Below are 14,867 nucleotides of genomic sequence, written 5' to 3'. Positions count from 1 at the left end.
CAAAATTAAAAAGTCATAAGGTGCCTTATTAATTAATAGGGACGTTCGTTGCCATCCTGTAACACTTTATCCAATTTAATACATTCATTGTTTCAATGTAAGTATTTATAATCAAGTATATTCATAGAAATACTTACTGTACATATATACAGAACAGATTTCTTCAAACACATTTATCTAAACAAAAACAAAAAAAAAGTGTTGCAGTCTTTATAACATTCTCACTTATTTGTATTTGTATTTTTAACTGCAATGTCTACATTTTTCTATTTTATTTTTATCTATCTATCTATCTATCTATCTATATACATGATTGTGGCGCCTTAGTTGATTAACACACACCATTTGCGCCGTTGGTCAACAGGCGCGTATTTAAAGCATAATCTTGAGTGTTTCTGACCTCTTGGGGTCAAAGTAAGTTACAAAAACGGCGCTCCATTAGCATCAAGGCAGACACAATAGTACAGTAATACTTTCCACGGAAAATAAAACTTTACCAACACGCTGAAGTGTAGTTACACACTGTGGCCACTGGAGGGCAGCATCACAGTGTACTCATAATTCCCCCCGCAAAGAAATTCTCCCAAATGTTCAATCTGACACTAAATCTTTATACATTTTTTTCAGATTACTTTCAAATTAAACTAAAAATGGACACAGGTGTCGTTAAACACCGTAACCGTTGTAGAGAACGGACGCATGATTATATACAGACACAACAATCATCTACATGATTATCAAGGCAGACATGATAGCATGTTAGTACTTCCGGTGAAGATAAGATGTTTAAGTGTAGATACGCAGGACTGATGAATTGGCAACTTTAAGTGAGGCAGCAATAACATTTTTGCTGCAATTTTTGTGCTTTGACCGGTCGACTTTGTAACATCACCAGTAACTGTTATGTTACGGGGGCGGTAGTGAGTCAGTTAACATCAAACGCTTACTGCCGTTATTTCCGTAGAAGAAGAAAGCCGGAAGTAGCTTTTCGTGCGCATGGCGCTATTTGGGAAATTATTTATCGCTTGCTGAATACGTCCTCAACTTTTATCTTGTTTCGAAGAGAATATTTGCTGACTGCATTATAACAGAATACAGGTGAGTGTGTTTTGCAGCATCCAGATTATAGTTCAGTGCGGCAAGCTATCATTTGCGAAACAGCAACGTAACTTGAACGTTGTCTCAAGGAGTCATTCATTTCTTTGCTTGTTAGCCGCCTAGCATGCTAATTTCTGTCCAACTAATGACATTGTAAACACGAGAAGAGCGGTTTGTAGTTATTGATAACGCCAATATTTAGTCGCAGGTTTTCTGCCGAAAGAAAGCATCTATAAGATACTTAAATATCTTAATGAACTGTGGCGGTAGACATGATGCTACATGCAGAATTAGCATTAGCTTCAGTGGTAATGCACTCTTGATTAGGCAAGTTATTGTTGTTCAACATTTGGGAAACATGCAAAATTGAGTTCATATTGCAAGTCAATTTAAAATTTTCTAAATATTTTGATTGACTCAGGAATACTTCACCTGCTTGGTTAGTTTCAAAAACAAACATTTATTATTGGGAGAAAAATAAACAGTCAAGAAGACAACAGTTAAAATGTTAATGTTATATAATTAAAAGGATAAATTACCTTCTCTCCAGAGAAAAATAGTTAAGGCTACATACATTCTAGTTGTTTCAGCTAAAATCTTGTTATACATTGGTCTATACTTTGCATTGAATGTTATTATTTAATTGTGAGAATCAGATTTCTTGACAAGTAAATCTGCATATACAAAGACATGTCTTGGTGTTGTAGTGCATGACAATTGAAAAATAGAGGGTAAGAGGAAAAAAAGAAGTATTTATACAAAGTGAGAAAAATACAACTACCACAACAGACAGGTGGTATCATGTATATAAGTAACATTTTATAATTAAGAATGAGTAAAGATTTAATCTATGTGAAGAGAGCCGTCCTTACCAGTACATGAATCTAACAGATATGTAAATACTCATTAACTCCTCTCCCAGTTCTCTACAAGATGGAGGCTGATCTGTATGATGAGTTTGGAAACTACATCGGTCCAGAGCTGGACTCTGACGATGATGATGACGATCTGGAGGCAGAGGACAGAGATGTCGATGAGGTACACTTCAAACTCAGTGAACAGTTATTACCACCATGGTTTAACATGTTACGTGTACATATGTTATGGGAATAACACTCTCCTTCTGCAGGGTGATGAAGATGATGATGATGAGCCTGCTGATGCTGATGACGATGTTCCCGGCATGGAGGTGGTCCTGCACGAGGACAAGAAGTACTATCCGACAGCAGAAGAGGTTTACGGGCCAGAAGTGGAAACTATCGTCCAGGAGGAAGACACACAGCCTCTTACAGGTTAGAAATAAAGAGAAGCATGTAGGATTAATAAACTGTAAATACTCACATATCTAAATTAGTGTGTGATGATGTTAACACAAGTCTAAGACAACACATGCTGTCATGGTAAACGCACAAACACTCATGTTTTCTCTCCGATCCTACCAGAGCCCATCATCAAACCTGTGAAGAACAGGCAGTTCACCCTGATGGAGCAGGAGTTACCTGCCACTGTTTATGATATGGAGTAAGTAATCAAAGTGCTTTCCTGCTTTTATGTGTATATATAATCATAATAAATTAATTTGTGAAGCACTTTTCAAAACAGTAGTTACAAAGGGCTTCACAGGGCAGTGGAACACCAAAAGATTATAATAAATCAAATAGAGGATAAAATATTAAAAACCCTAAAATGGAAAAGAAGAGGAAATGTTTATCAAGAATATAATTGGCTGAACAACAGTCTTTGCACAGTCCTATGTATTTCTCAGTATGTTTCTGCCATTTGCTGTGTTTTCGCAAACTGCAACTTTCTCTCCTCTCTCTCTCGGCAGATTCCTTGCAGATTTGATGGACAGTCCGGAGCTGATTCGTAACGTCACCTTGTGTGGTCACCTCCACCACGGCAAGGTTAGAGCCTGCCCGCAGCTTCTGCATGACTGTTCCCGCCTCTCGTTTAGCTGTGTGTGTGTGTGTGCGTGTCTCTACTCAGGGCTCCGCAGTGGCATTTTGCCAAAGAAGACATGTGTTCCTAAGATGAAAAATTTACGAGGATAGGAATGTTTTGGAGCATATGCTAATAACATGCCTGCCCTTCAGACTCATCTGAGACTCATGGGGATCTCATGAATTTGCTTATTTCTTTTCAGACCTGTTTCGTGGACTGCCTCATCGAACAGACACATCCAGAAATCAGGAAAAGAGATGATGTGGATGTGAGTGCTGTCTATGATAATAATATATTTTTGCAGTTCTGCACTTAGATTCTGTATATGACAGCAGACTAACATGCTTTTTGACTTTTTCAGCTCCGGTACACAGACATCCTCTTTACAGAACAGGAGGTGAGTGGTTTAGTTGAACTCTTGACCAAAAAAAAAAAAAAACATGTCACTGCATTTTTACACATCCTTGAATAAAAATAAAGTTACTTAATGCTCAAAAGAGGAGAGGTTGCAGGCCCTTGATCCCAGAAATGATCATATTAATGAGCTTTACATGATAGAATTGTGTCTCCTTTGCTGTGAAGACCAACATCACTTTTAGTTAAAGTATATTCTTGTACTTTCACATTTATTTGGAGCTGCTTGGTCGTCGTCGGAGCTTGATAACTTCTGTTGTCCTTTCTTTGCTCAAGTGTTTCTTAAACTGTACTTATTCCACAGAGAGGAGTTGGTATCAAGAGTACCCCGGTCACAATGGTCCTGCCAGACTCCAGAGGCAAATCCTACCTATTCAACATAATGGATACACCAGGTAATTTGTGTTGGCTCGCTGAATGCATGTTTGGACTTTGGTGCAGAAAAAACAGAAAGTGATGTAAAACATTGTGTCTCCCTCAAAGGTCATGTCAACTTCTCTGATGAGGTCACATCCAGCATCCGGATCTCGGACGGCATCGTCCTCTTCATAGACGCAGCAGAGGGAGTTAGTAACTTTTCTGTTTTTCTTTATGATATTGTCTCTATCCCGCACTCTCTTCATATATCTTTTTTTTTCAGCCTTCCATATAACCCAAACTTCTGTTTATCTCTGCCCAGGTGATGCTGAACACAGAGCGTCTGATCAAACATGCAGTTCAGGAGCGTATGGCCATCACCATCTGCATCAACAAGGTGGACCGGCTCATCGTGGAGCTCAAACTGCCTCCTACAGATGCTTATTATAAACTGCGCCACATTGTGGACGAGGTCAACGGTTTGCTCAGGTAATACTTACACCCGTCACAACCACAATGTCTGAAGAGCAAGAGTGGTTTCATGTGAGGTAGTGCACTGATCTTCTGTGGAAGGACAAGCAATCATAAAGGAGAATGTTGCATCTTTTTTTTAAGAATTTGTGTTATTTGTATTTGCCGCACAATAGTTCAGCTAAGGTTTGTGCATTTGCATCATTCTGACCTAATGTTGGTGAGAGGACATTGAAATGTTTGTTGTCACTTTGATGTTAGATTAGCAGCTGCACTGCTGACAAAAAACTGACTTATCAGACATTTAATTCAAAGCTGTTTATGATCATTTTCCTTCTCTGTCAGTACGTACTCCACAGATGAGAACTTGGTGGTTTCTCCTCTCCTGGGAAACGTGTGCTTCGCCAGCTCTCAGTACAGCATCTGTTTCACACTGGGGTCCTTTGCAAAGATCTACTCGGACACTTACGGTGAGACGACTCCTCTGCACTCAGAAACAATAGACTGACATGCCCTCATCACATGCCTGATGCAGAATGTAAAGTATTAACTAACTCTGCTTGTGTTTGCAGGTGACATAAACTATAACGAGTTTTCAAAGAGACTTTGGGGAGACATTTATTTCAACCCTAAAACGTGAGTAACTTGGATTTTAACAGAATGCTAATATTTGATCCCAAACTATCTGCTCCATTCTCCTCTTCCAACACATCCGCACTGTTTTTATGATTTTTTCTTCTCTTCTGTTCAGTCGCAAGTTCACAAAGAAAGCTCCCAGCAGTAACTCCCAGCGCAGCTTTGTGGAATTCGTCCTAGAGCCTCTCTACAAGATCCTTTCACAGGTACCTTTTTTTTTTTTTTTTTTTTTTAAATGTGCATCAGGGGAGCACAGCTAGCTCAATCCCCCTCAGGTCCCATCAGGCTTGGATTTTGCAGACTTCTGTGTAATCCTCTCCCAAATCTTCTTTGTGTACAGGTTGTTGGGGATGTGGACACGTCTCTCCCACGAGTTCTGGATGAGCTGGGGATCCACCTGACTAAAGAGGAACTGAAGCTGAACATTAGACCCTTGCTGAGGCTGGTCTGTAACCGCTTCTTTGGAGAGTTCACAGGTAAGATAACTATCCTTTCTATTGAATTTTCTGACACATTCTTACTGCTATTGGTTGCTATCATAATGTGAAGATAATCATGGCTTTAGTAAATGTGACGAATCGATGTAAAGCCGAGCATGGATCTCTTCCCTGCAGGCTTTGTGGACATGTGCGTGCAACACATCTCCTCACCACAAGAGGGCGCTAGGAACAAGATAGAGCACACCTACGCTGGAGGTCTGGACTCGGACCTGGGGGAGGCCATGGCAGAATGTGACCCTGATGTGAGTAATAACGGAGGAAGAACAGGAGTCTCTGATTTATTGGCCGGTGAGCAGATACACCGATTAACCGCAAATAGCTGCAGTCTGTGTCTAGTATGTCAATAGTCTCATCCCAGCTGCTCCTACAGATTAAACCAACAGGCTGCTGCAATTAGCTTGAAATGAACGAGCTGTTAAATAAGCCAATTTAAGACAATGCAGGATATCGATCACAGTTTTCCAAGGTGCACTTTAAAGGCTTACTACCTCTTGCCTAAGCCCTCTTATATTTCTTTAGGAAGAAATGTCACCTTCCAGTGGTAAGACTTTCCTGTCCCATTTCCTGTCTCTCTCTATCTCTCTCTCTCTCTTATCTGTCCTTCCTCATCACCTCATGTCACCTCAGGGTCCTTTGATGTGCCATACCACTAAGATGTACAGCACAGAGGATGGGGTTCAGTTCCATGCATTTGGCAGGGTGCTAAGCGGGACCATTCAGGCGGGTCAGCCTGTCAAGGTTTTAGGAGAGAACTACACCCTTGAAGACGAGGAGGACTCTCAGGTCTGCACTGTGGGTCGTCTCTGGATTTCTGTCGCCAGGTAGGTTCCAGAGGTTTGGGTTTTGATTTTTTTTATTGTCAAAGTTTGTATCAAAGCTTGACTTCCCTTACACCTTCTCAGATACCAAATTGAAGTGAATCGAGTGCCTGCCGGGAACTGGGTTCTCATTGAAGGTTGCGACCAGCCGATAGTGAAGACCGCCACAATCACAGAGCCCAGAGGGAACGAAGAGGTGAGATAAAAGAGAGAGATTGCTTTGAGATCTTAAAAGTACTTTGTGAGCAAGGATTTACATATTTAACTTCCTCTGACAGGCTCAGATTTTCAGGCCGTTGAAGTTCAACACGGCATCGGTTATCAAGATCGCCGTGGAGCCTGTGAACCCATCAGAGCTGCCGAAAATGTTGGACGGACTGAGGAAGGTCAACAAGAGCTATCCCTCTCTCACCACAAAGGTAAGTCTGTCAACACACAGGTAGAGCAGTGAAGTGATTTACAGAGAATCCCAGGCCCTGAAGTGCATTGCAATGACTTTTGAAAAGGTTTAAGTTCAAAGGTTACTGTTTTCTTCCTGAGGGAAAGCAACATGAAAATCACCACAACCTGCTTTAATAATTAGGTAGCTGCCATATATCTTCATCATTTTTGACTGTATATGTGTGTTTTTGTGTTTCAGGTGGAGGAGTCTGGAGAGCATGTTATCTTAGGCACAGGAGAGCTCTATCTGGACTGTGTCATGCACGACCTGCGTAAGATGTACTCTGAGATTGATATTAAAGTAAGTTTCTCACTGCTGCTTTGTGTAATTTATCTTGTTGAATGTTTTTTTTTTTTTTCTGTTTCTTGGCACCACATCGTCTGGTGGGGAAAAAAAGCTTGTTTAGTAACTAATTTAGTCAGTTTTTGAGTACAGTTTGCTTGCCCTATTAATTTGGACAATGAATCTTTTAAACTACTGCAAGTCAATAAACAATAATAATGAATCATTACCCACCCATAATAATAAAATATATGATGTGAATATTCAACTTGTACAATAAGGATTGTAATAAAAAAAATTACAAACTTGATTTAATTTTTGGGATGAAATTACAAACACACATCCATAACCTTAAGCTGTTACACATGAATAAAGCCTTTGGTTCCTTTCTGTAATGATGCACATCTTTTCCCTCAGGTTGCCGACCCAGTTGTGACTTTCTGTGAAACAGTCGTGGAGACGTCATCCCTCAAGTGCTTCGCTGAAACGCCTAACAAAAAGTGCGTATCAGATGATGTTTGAGCTCTTATCCAGAGCAACGTAATGATAGTGAGATTTAGAGGAAGCTTACATTGATCTCAAAACAGTTCAGCAGTAATATTTGTTTCAAACCTTGTTGCGTTCTTAAGACTGTTTGTTTGAATCTTGTGTTTCTTGTCTTCTTGAGAGTTTAAATCTGTGCACTGTTTGGGGTCACTGTCAGAGTTAGTCCTTCCCTCTGGCCGAGTGTCTCCTCATCCCAGAATGAGTGATTGACAGCTGTGTGATGTGATTGACAGGAATAAGATCACCATGATTGCAGAGCCCTTGGAGAAGGGACTGGCTGAGGACATAGAGAACGAAGTGGTGCAGATCACGTGGAACAGGTATGACGTAGAAGGTGTTAAGTGATTTCATGTTAGACATCTGTAGACATTTCTGCCTGATAGCAGCACCAGCCTTATTCATTTTCCATATTTCAGAGCCATTCTGACCAATCTTTGATTCTTGTTTATCCCTCGGTTAGCAGGGATTAATGAGCAGGCATGTGAGGATGATGTTCTTCAAATTAAATGCTGTCATTGAAGAGGGCAGAGAAGGATAGAAATGCCCAGGGCTGAAATATCATTTAAAAAGTGCAATTATTGGATTTGTGGGTGAATTAATGGGTGTGGTGCCCAATTTTCTTCTCATGCATAGACCAAAAGGTTTCCATCCAAGTACAGCATGTGTCAACCATCGATTTTAATTCTCAAGTTGGACATGGAAGTGACATGTACTGCAATATAATAACACTGTTTTAATTCTATCTAGTGTGTCCACTTTTGTTTTATTAGGTCAGGTTGAATGTCCCATATTGACCCGTTCACACTGATAGTAACTGTAGATTCCTGCTGCATCTTGTTTGTTTGAATGAGGAATTAAAAAACTCTTGAGTGTAAGAATAGCAAAATATAAAAGCATTCATAATTACTGACATATATCTTTAACTAAAACTAGTACAGATGCAGAACATTTCTGTACTTGAATATCTGAGCAAAAGTAAAGGACTGACTTCTGTCTTATGTGCTCATTAAACACCCTCCTTGTTATATTGATCACGTCACTCACAGTAATTGAATTACGCACTAAAAGCATGCATGAGTGTTCCCGTCCCCGTGACATGAAGCGCATGCATCACTTGTGTGTTCTACTCCAGAGCGGCTTCCTGTCAATACTGGGCTCATATGTGAGGCCATCTGGGCCCAGCGGTGCCAGCGTACAGTAGCAACGCCAGAGAACTGACATGCTTCACACACACACACACCATTAAACTAAACCTTCGCTCCTAGTCCTCCTCTTTCATTAACCCCTCTGCCCCCCCCACGATCAACCAATCTCCGTAATGTTCCAGCTGACACAAAACGCAAAACCTGCTTTCAACCGGTTGCTGTCCTGTTTCCTCATGTCAGGAAGAAGCTGGGAGAGTTTTTCCAGACAAAGTACGACTGGGATCTGTTGGCTGCCAGATCTATCTGGGCCTTTGGACCGGACACGACAGGACCAAACATTCTTGTTGATGATACACTGCCTTCTGAGGTGAGTTTTATGTCTGCTGGACAAAGGTTTATTCTAAAGTCTTATTATTATACTATTGGTTCAGTTAGTTAAAGAAAAAGTACAGTTTAACTGTGAGCTCACAAATATTTTAATTATGGATTATGTCTCTGATTAATTGTGTAATCATTTATTCTGTAAAATGTCAAAAAATAGTGGAAAAAATGTCCATTACAGTTTCTTCAAATTTTATGAGACCAACAGCCCAAAACCCAACAACATTCAGTAAATCCTCTCACATGAGAAGCTGGATCCAGAGTTTTGGTAGCTTTACTTGATAAAATGACTGATACAATTAATTATCAAAATGATTAATTTTCCATGAATTAACTAATGGACATATCATTTCAGCTCTAGAGCTATATAACTATAGGTAGCAGTAGTAATCTATTACTCAGATCACAACAAGTCTCTATAATTTCTTGTTCATTTCATATAAAGACCACATCAGGCCATTGTTGAACCGTGTGAGACCTTGTACACAACGACTAGAAAGTAGAAGGGAGTAAATCCAAATTTAGGAAACAATAACACGTTGTGCTGAAACTAATAATTATCTTCATTATCGATTAATCTATTAATTAATCAATCAGTCCTTTGGTCTATAACATGTCAGAAAATGGTTAAAAATGTCCATCAACATTTCCCAAAGCCCAAGATCCAACCAAAGATGTCTTCTTTTTGTCCCGACCAACAGTCCACAACCCAAAGATTTTCAATTTACTGACAGAAGACTAAATAAACCAGAAAATATTTACATTTAAGAAGCTGAAACCAGAGAATGTTTGCATTTTTTTTCTTTAAAAATGACTCAGAAATATGATCAAAGTAGTTGACGATCAACCAGTTGTAGCTTAAATAAGACATAACGCATTTATTAACACTTTGTTATATACACAATACAGGCAGACGGGTATGAGGTTTAGCTCAATAGCTCACTTTTGTAACCAACTCTGCATTTGTTTTGTGTTTTTTCTGTCTTCTGTAGGTGGACAAGGCTCTGCTGGGCTCGGTCAAAGACAGCATCGTCCAGGGCTTCCAGTGGGGCACCAGGGAGGGGCCTCTGTGTGACGAACGTAAGATCTCTCTTCCGTCTTTTTGTCACCAAAACACATTGATTTTATGAATAAACCTTTATTCTCCTCACCAGAATATTTTGGCATTGGGAGAAATACACATTGTTACCGTAACTCAGTCTTTCTGCTGCCCCTTAGCCATCAGAAATGTAAAGTTCAAGATCCTGGATGCCGTCATCGCTCAGGAGCCCCTGCACAGAGGAGGAGGCCAGGTCATCCCTACAGCCAGGAGAGTGGTGTACTCTGCTTTCCTCATGGTGAGATATCTCCCCCCTCCCCTCCCCTCAACTCTATTCTTCTCCTCATCTGCCATTAGCTCCTCCAGACTTTTCTTTCATCCTCTCTTTCTTTAATGTTCCATTACCTTGATTACTGTTTGGGATTTTGCTGACGTGCGTCCTTTTTAATTGCAGTGCGATAACGTTCCTCTTTCACCATTTTTGGCTTCTCTCCTAATCTCATTTGGCTCTTTTCGCTGTCGTTATTATAAATCCATGGGTCAGCTATACATGGGATGACCATACTGTGTCTCCAGGCTTTTGTCCTCACGCTAATGTGCGGTACCTTGCTTTCCAGGCGACTCCGAGGTTGATGGAGCCTTATTACTTTGTGGAGGTTCAGGCTCCGGCTGATTGTGTATCTGCCGTCTACACAGTGCTGGCTAGAAGAAGGTCGGTCTTCTCTCTTTGTCCTCATGTCTAGTATCAACCTAGAAGGGCATTTAATGCAATATTCCTTGATATTTCTTTAAATTAAACACAAATTCAGCAGTTCTTTTTTAATTTGGTCCTGTGCTTATCATTTAACAGGGGTCACGTCACCCAGGATGCACCTATTCCAGGGTCTCCTCTCTACACCATTAAAGCTTTCATCCCAGCCATCGACTCCTTCGGCTTTGAGACAGACCTTCGCACACATACACAGGGGCAGGCCTTTGCTCTGTCTGTGTTCCACCACTGGCAGGTAAGATTTATAGACACAGAGCTGCTTTCTATCTGACATTATGTCAATGAAATCCAGGTGTAAATGCAGTAAAGACTCACGTTACCGTTTGGAGGTGTGAAAAAATGTGTCTGGCAGCTTTAAATGCAGAGAAAGACAATCAAAGCAGAAATAGACACAAAGAATTAGCTTACAGCTCAACTAGTGTTACATTTGTGACAATTAGATGCTGATCAACAACGGATGAAATGAATAAACATGAGATTCATTCACGTCAGCTGTTGTGCCAGGTTAAATAAGAAAAGGTTTCACCGCATGTCCCTGTAGATACAAGCCCCCAAACCATGTGTTCAACCCTTCAATGCACAACGCACCTCATGCCCGGTGTCACAGGAAGCCAGCACACCGTCTATAAACACAAAAAAATACACATCAGTCATTCATGAATCGCACCGTAAATGTTGCACATTCATTATCAAGCAAATCTGATTTTAAACCTATAAATAAATGTGGACTTCTGTCACTTACTTACATGCACACACATAAAAAAAAACACGCAGCAAGCAGAGTGACCAACCTTGTGCACATGTCTGCCACTCTGGCTAAATCGCTTTTGATGTGGAGTAGAGTGGAGTGTTGAGTCATTAAGTTTTAAATGTAATGTGGCCGTCTCTGTCTCTGCATGCCATGTCTGACATGTTTGTGTCTGCACTCTGCAGAGCTGTGTCAGTGAAAATTAACTCCACTTAAGGCGGATTAATACTAAACAGGAAAAACATTCCACGGGAAGGCAGGAAAAAAAAGGATTTCTTTGGTGTAAATATGTGTGTATATTATTTTTTTTGGCTATTTTATGCCTTTATTGGAGATAGAGATACAACAAAGGTTTCCAGGCCAGACTGGAAACGTTGCAGTTCATAGTCGCCATCTTAACCCCTAAACCACAGGGGTCGCCCCTCGGGTGTAAATATTTAATATGTTTTATCCTCTTGAATTTTGTGTTATCCCCTTGAGGCGAAAATACATCAGACAAGAAACTAGACATAAATTATGTATAAATGTTTGTCTAAACTCTCAGAAAAAGAAGTATTTTAGCAGACGTTTTCAAAATAAATTATATTTTTTTAATTTTGCAGAGCTGCAGAATGGTTAACAGATTTTTTACAGTAAGGTTACGGCTGAGTAGTCTGTTGAATTGAATCATTTATTTTCCTCATACTGAAATTGTGTTTATTGGATTTTTTAGCTCAAAGCGTGATACATTTTATATGTAAAGTAATTGCTGAATCAGATTCCCCTGATTGCTTTTTTTTTTTTTTTTGGTCAGCTGAAATGAACCGTTACATTTTGACCTCCTGTCATTACACAACCCCAGAGTGATGTTTTTTTTTTCCACATCGCCCAGCCAGTAGTTGTCAGTCATCCTGAAACAGAAAATACTCCCTTTTTCAGGAGACTCCCCTGGAGACCAATACCAATCACTTTGACCATTTCTCCCCAAATTAGTTTCTAAAGGGCAGCTACAGAGTCGATACCTGACACAATCAACACTGAAATTTTCTTCTCTGCTCTGTGCTTTGACAAAAATGATTCCTGTTAGCACATATTGATTCAACCGCCCTAGAAAACAAGAATAACACAGGAGTCCCTGGGTTGTGTTGTTTGCCCCGTTGAACTCAGGAGACTGTATTGTGCCTCCCGCATTAGTTTGATCGTGTTCTGCCAGTATTGGCATGCAAACAGAGTTACTGTTAGCAGCTCTCATCCATCTGTTGATTGGGCTTCAGCCACTCCATTGATTATTCTTTCCCTTTTCTTCCCATTTTTAATCTTTCCCTGCGGCTGGGAAAGTCTAAGTTAGTCCACACTACCCTACTTATTTCAGATTTACCATTCCTAACAAGTGTTCTCCTCCTCTTTCGCCTCCCATTGCATTTAGGGGTGAATGTATCACGTAACAATGAGCAGTTCACTTTGTGAAGGTCGTGTGCACTCATCTTTAAGATGAAGCATTTAGCAAATCATTTTAAAAGCCTGTGAACACTTCTTCTAACTCAACCTGCTAACATAGCACTGGTGCTGCGTGTGTGACACGAGTACTCGCACGTTGCTTTTTTTTCCATCATGTTGATGGATGCACTCCTGAGTCAGTAACAATGTGAACGGTTGAAACCACTATCAAAAGTGTCCACTCACCTAAAAAATTTGATGTGTGTTTCATGTTGACAGTTTGGGTCTCATGTAAGAACCAGTCATACAAACACTTTGTTCTTAAGAGGCACGTAGAAGTGGTTTAAGATCATTTGCGGCATTCATCATTTTTCTCATACTTGAGGATTTTTTCTTTAAGTATGAGCAGAATTTACGAGTGGTCCAGACCTGATGTACGAGTCCTGAACAGGTTTTGAATTTGGAGTATAACTATGATGACGCTTAATGGAAAATTGAAGTTCTGTTCACCATATCATCATCATCATCATGGCTGCCAGTTTACTGAGAGGCTTGTTTAGATTTTATGATTATTTTTATCGGCATATTTTGGCACATCCACTTCTACATTTCAGTAATTGCTTTGAAACTTCTCTCACTCCTCACCTGGCTTCACTGTCTTTTTATATTTCCTTCCAGATTGTTCCTGGTGACCCCTTGGACAAGAGTATTGTGATCAGGCCTCTCGAGCCTCAGCCCGCCCCCCATCTGGCCAGAGAGTTCATGATCAAGACCCGAAGGCGCAAGGTGAGGGTCACATCCGCTTGTTTTATCACAGGGGTTTTTGCTGTATATTTGCTCTGGTGCATGACTGATATCTCTCACCTGTCGGTCCTCAGGGTTTGAGCGAGGATGTGAGTATCAGCAAGTTCTTCGACGATCCTATGTTGTTGGAGCTGGCCAAACAAGACGTGGTGCTTAACTACCCCATGTGAGAGAGAAAGAGCGACGCTCACCGCGGCCGACAACTAAACCTCCACTAGTCACTCAGCGGCTTGTTTTAAAGGATATTTGCGGTATAATACGACCACAACACCACATGCAGGTTACAAACTGGTTATTCTGAATCCCCAAAGACTACATGGCTGTTTTTATCAGCTTGTCTCTCATTTGCTAATGTAAATCACACAACCAGCAACTTTATAAAAGATCTGTAAAGAGGGGAGATCACCTTTTTAGATTCATAGAAACCATGAAAACAAACAGCCCCTGCTGTCAGGAGGGTTATTGGTCTTTCCTTTAGAGAACAGCTGTAATTTTCAAACATTGCAGATGTTTGTTGAATCTCATCTTTGTCTTGTATTTAATTTTTTTTTTATATGTAAAAAAATATCATTGTTTTGTAGAATAAGGAAACTTGGAAGGCTTTTTAAAAAAAGAAATTGTCATTGATCTGGTTTATATCTGAATAAAAGAATTCTTTGTAATTCAAACAAAGACGTTTCATTGTTCTGTACTGTCTCAGACCACAAAGGAAACCCCAACCTCACAGTGACGTTACTGTTGAAAGCTTGTTTAGTCAAGATATAGATGTAATTGTCGGGTGGGAAGCTTGAGTGTATCTCAATTCTGTGTCTGGGGGGTTGAGACTAGTGCTAAGTTGTAGCTTTGCTAATGTTTGAGTGATTGGTGTGTCTGTTAGGGACGCTGTGTGGGTTGTGACTGATGGACAGGCTGCGGGATGGTTGTAGGCAGGCAGAGAGGAACCAAAGGTTAGGATCACATGGCTAAATAAAAGGGGAAAAGAAGGAGCGATGCATCGTAGCAAAGAAGAAAGATGTCAGTGAAGCACCGAGACTTGGAACTGACGATTTTAAAAAAATGA

General features: G+C 40.4%; 1 protein-coding gene across 1 annotated transcript; it reads left to right on the top strand.

Moving 5' to 3' along the window:
* The first annotated feature begins 948 nt into the window (after positions 1-948).
* On the top strand, positions 949-14,479 carry eftud2 (elongation factor Tu GTP binding domain containing 2). The gene is made up of 28 exons (XM_067616284.1): positions 949-1,098; positions 2,021-2,136; positions 2,228-2,390; positions 2,541-2,619; positions 2,927-3,002; positions 3,242-3,307; positions 3,401-3,436; positions 3,758-3,848; positions 3,937-4,019; positions 4,133-4,299; positions 4,627-4,751; positions 4,854-4,917; positions 5,033-5,123; positions 5,258-5,393; positions 5,532-5,659; positions 6,045-6,238; positions 6,320-6,431; positions 6,514-6,654; positions 6,876-6,977; positions 7,377-7,459; positions 7,739-7,825; positions 8,891-9,017; positions 10,024-10,111; positions 10,250-10,368; positions 10,688-10,782; positions 10,921-11,074; positions 13,682-13,789; positions 13,882-14,479. Exons 2-28 carry the CDS (start codon positions 2,032-2,034, stop codon positions 13,975-13,977), a joined length of 2,916 nt encoding a protein of 971 aa, XP_067472385.1. The 5' UTR covers positions 949-1,098; positions 2,021-2,031; the 3' UTR covers positions 13,978-14,479.
* The last annotated feature ends 388 nt before the right edge of the window (positions 14,480-14,867 follow it).

The sequence above is a fragment of the Thunnus thynnus genome, chromosome 17 (genome assembly GCF_963924715.1).
Source record: "Thunnus thynnus chromosome 17, fThuThy2.1, whole genome shotgun sequence".
In the NCBI taxonomy this organism is placed as follows: domain Eukaryota; kingdom Metazoa; phylum Chordata; class Actinopteri; order Scombriformes; family Scombridae; genus Thunnus; species Thunnus thynnus.
Note: the sequence above shows the minus strand (reverse complement) of the source record. Positions and strands in the feature narration are given on the sequence as shown.

Excerpts from the sequence above, each read along its gene's own strand:
- eftud2 (XM_067616284.1), top strand. The coding sequence starts at position 2,032 with ATGGAGGCTGATCTGTATGATGAGTTTGGAAACTACATCGGTCCAGAG. Across the intron at positions 6,239-6,319 it reads CTCTGGATTTCTGTCGCCAG|ATACCAAATTGAAGTGAATC; the intron begins GTAGGTTCCAGA and ends ACACCTTCTCAG. Across the intron at positions 7,826-8,890 it reads GTGCAGATCACGTGGAACAG|GAAGAAGCTGGGAGAGTTTT; the intron begins GTATGACGTAGA and ends TCCTCATGTCAG.